This window comes from Merops nubicus, unplaced genomic scaffold (assembly GCF_000691845.1).
Source record: "Merops nubicus isolate BGI_N331 unplaced genomic scaffold, ASM69184v1 scaffold9789, whole genome shotgun sequence".
NCBI classification, from domain to species: Eukaryota; Metazoa; Chordata; class Aves; order Coraciiformes; family Meropidae; genus Merops; species Merops nubicus.
This window is the reverse complement of record NW_008633030.1, coordinates 3,637-11,925: the sequence shown is the minus strand read 5'-3', so window position 1 is coordinate 11,925 and position 8,289 is coordinate 3,637. Positions and strand designations below refer to the sequence as shown.

At 54.1% G+C, this 8,289-nt stretch overlaps 1 protein-coding gene across 1 annotated transcript in view; it reads left to right on the top strand.

Annotated features, from left to right (window-relative positions):
• The window catches only part of NRBP1 (nuclear receptor binding protein 1), a gene marked incomplete at its 3' end in the record, with an annotated part of 21,151 nt that overhangs the window by 9,304 nt on the left and 3,558 nt on the right, over positions 1 to 8,289 (top strand). Inside the window, exons 7-11 of the mRNA XM_008948091.1 lie at positions 4,634 to 4,717; positions 5,002 to 5,060; positions 6,737 to 6,835; positions 6,909 to 7,041; positions 7,330 to 7,432. Of these exons, the coding sequence (XP_008946339.1) occupies positions 4,634 to 4,717; positions 5,002 to 5,060; positions 6,737 to 6,835; positions 6,909 to 7,041; positions 7,330 to 7,432 (478 nt within the window). The remainder of the gene's footprint in view (positions 1 to 4,633; positions 4,718 to 5,001; positions 5,061 to 6,736; positions 6,836 to 6,908; positions 7,042 to 7,329; positions 7,433 to 8,289) is intronic.

Genomic DNA, 8,289 nt, shown 5'->3' with positions numbered 1-8,289 from the left:
TCTCCTGAGCACAGGCTGGGAGAGCTGGGGCCGTTCAGCCTGGAGAGGAGCAGGCTCTGGGGACACCCTGTGGTGGCCTTCCAGTACCTCAAGGGGCCTGTGGGAAGGCCAGGGAAGGGCTGGTCACTAGCATGTGGAGCAGCAGGGCGAGGGGCAATGGCTTTAAACTCGAGCAGGGCAGATTTGGATTGGACATTTGGAAGCTCTTTACTATGAGGGTGGTGAAACACTGGAACAGGCTTCCCAGAGAGGTGCTGGAGGCCCCATCCCTGGAGATATTGCGCTCCATCCCTGGAGATATTCAAGGTCAGGCTTGATGGGCTCTGAGCAACCTGCTCTAGTTGGGAATGTCCCTGTGTACTGCAGAGGGGGTGGACAAGATGGCCTTTTGAGGTCTCTTCCAACTCAAAACATTCTATGATTCTAGCTGCCCCTGCATGAGCAGGGTTGGGGCTGTGTTCTTAAGAGGTCCCTTCCAGTTTTGTGACAGTGTTGTGATTCAGGCCTCGAGGTGTGTGGGCCAAGGAGTGTTTTCACTCTGGCTTCTCATTTCGGGGAGAGCTTTTCTGTTTTAAGGCTTCCAAGGTCACTTGCACAGCTTCCCTTTAGCATGTTGTGAAACAATGGTAATCACAGAGATGTGAAGCCTGAAATTCTGGGAAGAGAAACTTAAAGCACTCAAACTTGTGGACCCTAATTGCATTTGAATCAAAACAATTGATACTGGTTCAGTACAAAGTTCTGTTAAGCAGAGATGATCAAAACAAAGTAGTTCCCATAGTTCTGTTTCTGAGGACTTGCTTTTTCTGTGTACATCTTTCTTCTGGGAGTGGGAGATTCCCCCGCAGCAGCTTTCCAGTGAAGGTCTGGGCTTGTTTCTGTGTTTATGTGTAATGCTCACAGGGTGCTGTGAGGCTGCTCAATTAGTGCCCTACTGTTTAATTGTGAAAGAACTGAGCAGGAGCAGCTGTCCTGCTACCCCTTCATCCTTCTGATGTGAGTACTGTGGTGCAGTCAGATGGTGCAGCCCAAGCAGGGGCTTGCCTTGTCCCTGTCCTTCATTCCTCTGGTCTAGAACTCAGAACTTGGGGTGGTGTGTAGATTTCAAATCTCCTTGTGCACTTTGTTCAGAATGAAGCTGTTTGTGTCATGAGCCCTTCCAGACAAAGGGGTGCTAAGCTCCCAGGTCCCTGCATGCAGCCAGGATTGAGAAGCACTTACCTTACAGGTCCTCTTCGTCCTTTCTAGGGGCTGTGGTCTTCATTTCCTGCTCTGGCTGCTCTCTTTCCACTTCCATGTCATGGATGTGCTCACACATGTCAGTGTAAAACTCTGAACCCTTCTTTCCTTGGACATGAAGTTATCCTGCACCACTTCACAGGGTTCTGACCCAGCGTGCTGGTTCTGCTCCCCATCCTGCCTGGGTGCCCATATTTCCAGGAGCCAGCAACGTGCCCTTGGCACAGAGGTGGCCAGTGGTATCCAGGGCTACTCTAGGCAAGGTACTGTCAGCAGGCTGAGGGGGAGGCTGGTCCTTCCCCTCTGCTCAGCACCAGGGGGCTGCCCTGGGCATGCTGGGTCCAGAGCAGAGCTTCCCAGTGTCAGAGAGACATGGACAGACTGGGGAGAGTCCAGTGGGGAGACACCAGGATGCTGAAGGGCCTGGGGCATCTCTGCTGCAGGGAGAGGCTGAGGGAGGTGGGACTGCTCAGCCTGGAGTGGAGAAGGCTCCAGGGGGTTCAATCCATGGCAGTAGATAGCTGCAGGGTGCTGAGGGAACAGAGACAGGATCTACCAGTGGTGCCCAGTGACACGACCAGAGGCCAGGGGGACAAACGGGACCTGAGAAGGGTCCCTTTGAGCATCAGGGAACACTTTTCAGGGTGAGGGTGACTGAGCACTGGCACAGGCTGCTCAGGGAGGTGGAGCCTCTGTCCTTGGAGCTACTCAGAAGCCATCTGGGCATGGTCCTGGGCAGCCAGGTCTCAGTGTCCCTGGAGGAGGGGTGTGGACAAGGTGGTCTCCAGAGGTCATTGCCTGGCTCAGCCATTCTGTGGTTTTATGGTTCTGTATCACCTGAGTTTTGGTTTGACATCAGCTCTCTGCTGCAGGTGCTGCTGGCTCTGCCTCAGCAGTGTTTGCTCTGAGGTGAGACGTGGGCACCCTGACCCTAGCAGCAGGGTTAGTTGTACCACTGAGCAGAGACATCAGTGGCTGTGGTGAGAACAAACAGGGGTGTAAGCAGCTGGGAACTACGTGTGGTGAACTTCTCATGCACTGAACCTCCCTGCCCCTTCATCTCATTAGACATTCAACTGTTAAAAATGGTAAAATCCTCCTACTTCTGGTGACTCAGTGTTGCAGATAACTTTGCTAACACTTTACACTCCCTGATAGAGATCTGTGGGGCTGTAGCATGCTTGGATGCTGAAATCTGCTGTGGCTTTTCCTGTCTGACTCAGTGTTTGATTGCTCTACACTGCTCTTTGTTTCCAGTAGCTTCCTGGTTGCTTATTTTCTAGGCTTTGCCCTCCCTGATAAAAATGCCTTTGTCATCTCTGGGTGCAGATGAAGCAGGTTGTGAAATGTTGTGGTTTGGTGCACTCAGGCTGCTCAGTAGTGAAGGTGTTGAGGGTGTGAGGGCAGGCATGATCTGCAGCTCTCCTCTGGGCAAAGCTGCTGTGGCAGGGAGGCTGGAAGAGGTGATCATAGAATCATAGAATTGTTTATGTTGGAGAAGACCTTTAAGACAAGTCCAACCATTCACCTGACTCTACCAATTCCACTGCTAAACCATGTCCCCTGAGCAGCACATCTACACAGTTTTTAAGCACGTCCAGGGATGGTGATTGAAGCACTTCCCTGGGCAGCCTGCTCCAGGGCTGCCATGATCTTCAGAGGTCCCTTCCAACCCCCACCCCTCTGTGATTCTGTGATGATAACGTGGTCTCACGCCTGCCCTGTGCCTGCAGCCATCCTCTTATGGCTGCAAACAGACAGTCTGGCCTCCAGCTGAGGGCTGTGGGGTCCCTGTGGTGCTGATACAGTGCAGCATAGATGTGGTGCTTGTCCATGTTGCTGGACTGCATAACAAGCCTGGGACCAATCTTAGAGGTTAGTTGTTGATCCTTCGTGGTGCCATCTTGTTTTCCTCTGCTCCTGCTGGAACCTGGGCTGTGGTGTGCTTGAGCACTGTCAGAAGAGTGGAGTGGCACACTCCTGCTGTGGAGAATCCTCGGGCGTTGGCAGGGGACCAGGTGGTTCAGTGGTGCTGCAGGAGGAGGGGAAGGACTGCTGGGCAGTGGCAAGGAGGAAGTGCTGAATGCAGGAAAAACACTTGTCTTGTGTGCACTGTTAAGATCCCTCGGGTGCCCAGTAGAGAGCTGGGGTGGTGGTGCATGGCCCTGGACAGAGCTCGTCTCAAGCTGGTGTCCCTGGGAAAACACAGAGCAGGGCTGAAGAGGAAGACAAAGCATTCAGCTCTGCTTGGTGCTGTGAAGCTGAGAGGACCTGGTGGTGTTTGTGAGCAGGTGAGCACTAGGAATGGTGTGGTCTGACTGGACACCCAAGGGAAGAGACAGCACAAGAAGAAGAAGCAGTCAGCTGTTCCTCAGCTCTGGCTGGGAAGGTGAACACTGGCCACTGGAGGAAGCTCCTCTTCCAGTGCTCAGAGCAGAGGAGATGATTTGGTAGGTGCCACACAGCAAGGCTGGGCTGAGCTACTGAGGAAGGAAGGTCCTTTCTGTCTGATACAGCCCAGAGAACATCTCTGCTCTGGGGCTGGGGACTACTTCACTCTTATTCAATGATCCCTCCTTGGTGTGTCCTGCCCTAGTTCAGGAACAGCTGCAGGAACACAGGTGGTTTGGCACATCCCATGTAAACCTGCCTGGTAGCAATATGGGACCAACTGTGACTGTCCAGGAGGTGACAGAATGGGAGATCAGCCTGAGGGCTGCCATGATGATGGGATGGGATGGAATGGGATGGGATGATGACTCTGTGCTCCCTGCCCTCCTCAGTGTTTCTCCTTGGTGGAGGCAGCCTGGTTTTGGAGAGTTGTTTGCAGTCTTCAGAGATGGCTGTCCTTAAGGCTTATCTTTTTGAGGGAATCCATACTTGTCTTCTGCTCATTGTTCTTGTAGCTCGGAGGTATTCCCTCCCTGCAGCTCTGAGGGGTTTGTGGCTGTTGCTGTGGAGGCCCCTGCTGTCAGGGAGATCATCTCTCCTCCTTCAGCTGCTTTCCTTGACTTCTGTCTGGAGGTGCTTGTGCCCTGCTGATATGTGGAAGAGTTGCCTTGTACATGTGTCCCTCTCCTCAAGCCCTGAGGTGGTGGCTAATTGCAGTGATCTTGGCACCTCTGGCACTTCCCAGGGCCTCTGTTACAGTTGAGCTGCATGTGACATGCTCTAGGCCTGATTTCAGTTAGGTGTTTTCAGGCCCAGCACTTCCCATTCACCTGTGGTGCCCAGGTTTGCTCTTGGAGGGTAATGCTGAGCATAACATGGGACTGACAGAGGGCCAGTGTGCCTCCCCTGTGCCTTGGGGCACCAGGGAGCCCTGCAGCTGCACACATGGCTGGGGGTTGGGCTGCATTTTCCTGCCTCCTGAGCATCCATGACTCTCTTCTAGTGGCGCCGGACACGATTAACAACCATGTGAAGACCTGTCGTGAGGAGCAGAAGAACCTGCACTTCTTTGCCCCAGAATATGGAGGTATGGTGTGGCCACAGCTGCAGGCCTGGCTCTGTGGGCCTTGCTAATGCTTCCAGGCTGTTTGACACCTTGGTCTCAGCTACAGGCTCATGACAGATGCCATGTGACTGGTTCTGGGTTATTGGCCTGCTGAAGTGTTTCAGCTGCTCTGTCCTGTGGCAGCAGAGGAGGGAGAGAAGGCTGTGGGGTTACAGTAGCAGGCTGCCACAGGAGGGGGTCTTGGCTGGCGGGGCCTGCTGAATGCAGGGGTGGACTGATAAAAGAGCTTTATATCTGTGTTGCAGAAGTTGCCAACGTCACCACTGCTGTGGACATTTACTCCTTTGGGATGTGTGCACTGGAGGTGAGTGTGGACCACTGTGGCTCTGGGACAGGGGCAGAAGGAGTTTGTGGCAAGGAAATAGCTCTGTGGAGATGCTCTGGTTGTGGGTGGGTTGGCTTGGTAACAAGCACACCTTGAGCCAGATGCACTTTGCCTCAGAGGGGTCCCTGCTGGGGCTGCCTTGGTGCTGTGCTTGGAAGTGAAATGCTCAGTCACGTGTAGATCATGAAACCCTTCATGTGCTCTTCATCACGCTGTGGGCCTTAATAGGACAAGAGGAAAGGGCCTCAAGTTGCCCCAGGGGAGGCTGAGGTTGGAGCTGAGGAACAATTTCTTGCCCTTGAGGGCTGTCCAGGGCTGTGCCAGGCTGCCCAGGGCAGTGGTGGAGTCCCCACCCCTGGAGGGGTTTCCAAGCCGTGGAGATGTGGGGTGAGGGACATGGGGCAGTGGGGACCTGGCAGGGCTGGGGATGGTTGGACTTGATGATCTTTAAGGTCTCTTCCAACCTAAATAACTCTATGATTCTGTGATTCTTAGCTAGTTCTGAAGTCTGACCCACTGGCTAGTGGGAACAGTCACTGCTACAGACTGTATCTGGAGCTTTGCTCTTCCTGAGGTATCTGGAGGAGAGGACAGATGTGGTCCCTGACTGTTCTCAGCCAGCCTGTCCCCACCTGGTTCAGGTGCTGGTTGCAGTTAGGTATGAGTCTGATGTGCCTGATCCTAGCAGTGGAGTCCTTCTTGTGTCTTTGCAATCAGTAGGCCCAAGCCTAGGAAATGGGAGTTGTTCATAGGAGTATTTTCTGGGAAGAATTGTCAGAAAGAGCCCACACAAAGAATGCTCAGCCTGTGGTGCACATCTCATGAGTGAAGTGGGAGAACTGTAGAAACACAAGTTTCAGGAAGTAAAATTTGAGTTGAATCATAGAACACTTTGGATTGGAGAGACCTTTAAACATCATCTAGTCCAACCCCCAAATCTTAAGACATTTCCTGGAATCTTTTGCCAGCCTTTCCTAGCTGGAAGATCTCTGGGTGCATTGGGTGGAGCCCATTCCTGGGTGGTGTGCTTGCCTTCCTGCCTGTGACAGAGCTAGTGGTGCAGCCAGGAGGGACACTGCTGGGAACTGGTGGTGATCCAGCTGCTGCTTCATTAGAGGATGGGAACTGTCAAGCAGGAGCACAGGCCAATGAATCATGAGATTCAAAGAGGGGGCACTTAGTGTCCGAGGTGATGCTGGCACAGTTCTCGGGTCTCCCTGCCAGTCTCTTGGGGTGTGAGGTACAAGCTGCCATGATGAGACAGTCACTTGCTCTCTGTCTCCACAAACTGTGACCTTAAATAGCACCAAACAGCTGCTGTTGTGATCTCACACTTGGCAGTGGTCTCCCTGAGCACTGCTCGGTGTAGTCAGTAATCCTCAGTGAAGGACAAGAGGAAACAGCCCCAAGCTGCACCAGGAAAGGTTTAGGTTGGACCTGAGGAACAATTTCTTGCCCACAAGTGTGTTCATGGCCTTCCCAGGGCAGTGGTGGAGTCCCCACCCCTGGAGGGGTTCCCAAGCCGTGGAGATGTGGGGTGAGGGCCAGGGGGCAGTGGGGACCTGGCAGTGCTGGGGGTGGTTGGATTTTGTGGTCCTGAAGGCCTTTTCTAAGGTGACGGGCCTGTTTCCACGCGTCCTGCGCTGTGTTTGCAGATGGCCGTGCTGGAGATCCAGGGGAACGGCGAGTCCTCCTACGTGCCGCAGGAGGCCATCAACAGCGCCATCCAGCTGCTGGAGGACCCGCTGCAGAGGGTGAGGGGCGCCGCGGGGGCCCTGCCCCTGCCCCTGCGCCTGCGCCTGGTCTCACACAGCTCTTGTCTTCCAGGAGTTCATCCAGAAGTGTCTAGAGCAGGACCCTGGCAGGCGTCCCACTGCCCGGGAGCTCCTGTTCCACCAGGCGCTGTTTGAGGTGCCCTCACTAAAGCTGCTGGCTGCTCACTGCATCGTCGGGCACCAGCGTGAGTATGGAGCCCCAGGTGGCACCTCTCCCCTTCTCTGGAGCCTCATGAGGCTGTCGTTCAGCTGGCACCTGGAAACCATGCCCTCCATGGTGCTTGTAGCAGGCAGGGCCGGGGGGCCTCGGGGGCAGAGCGGTGGTGACAGCTGAGTGCAGGGCACAGCAGTGCCTGGCCTGCCCCGGGCAGCTGGGGCCTTGAGCAGCCCAAAGCCCCTGGGGCTTTACTGCCTTTCTTAGGCTGGGGGGGAACTGCAGCTGTTCTAGTGTTTTGCTTTGTTTTTTTACATAGATATGATTCCTGAAAACGCTTTAGAAGAAATGACCAAAAACCTTGACATGAGTGCAGTGTTGGCAGAGATCCATCACGTGGACCGGGAGGGGGTCAGGATGATGTGAGTACCCCGTGGTGTGCTGGGAGGCTTCTGTCCAGTTGCCTGTGGAACAGGTGCCAGGGCCCTGGGGCAGGCACTGGGAGATCTGCTTGGGACTCCTCCCTTCAAGTTGGTGTTTGTATATAGATATGCCCCTTGGAAAGGGAGAACCACCCTGCAGGTGGGATGTGGGGTTGGTATTTCACTACAGACTGGAAAACAAAAGGGAGCTGACAGTGCTGGGGGCAGAGGAGCAGCTAGTCTGTCTGGGCACAAAATGTTCTGTGGAGGGTAACTCCTGGGTGGAAGACCTTGCCACCTACCTTCTGTGATCAGATTCTATGCAGCTGAGACATGAATTGTCCCCAGGTGGAGGGGTGGGAAACAAACACACTGTAGATGAAACTGTCCTTAACAAAACCTGGGGAAGGGACTCAGGCCAGTCACAGGCTTGTCAGATGGAGTCCAGCACCTGGGAGAAACGGGTCCTCAGTCTTTCCTTAGCAGAGCAGCTTGTTCCATGAGGTACAAAGGGAAAAGCTGCTTTGGGCAGCTCTTGGTGACACACAGCAGCCACTTCAGCTGTAGAGGTGGTTCTGAAAGCAAGTGACCGTGATTTGTATGCAGCCAGTGGACTGCCAAAAGGTGCTGTCAGTTTTTTGGATGATGAAACCTCAGCTAGTCCAAGGGTTGGTTGAAAATTCTGAGATGGGGATAATGTGCATGAAGAAGAGTGGCCAGCAGGCTGAGGGAGGTTCTCCTTGCCCTTTGCTTTGCCCTGGGGAGGCCACCACTGGAGTATTGGGTCCAGTTCTGGGCTCCCCAGTTCAAGAGAAACAAGGAACTACTGGAGAGAGTCCAGCAGAGGCTGGGAAGCT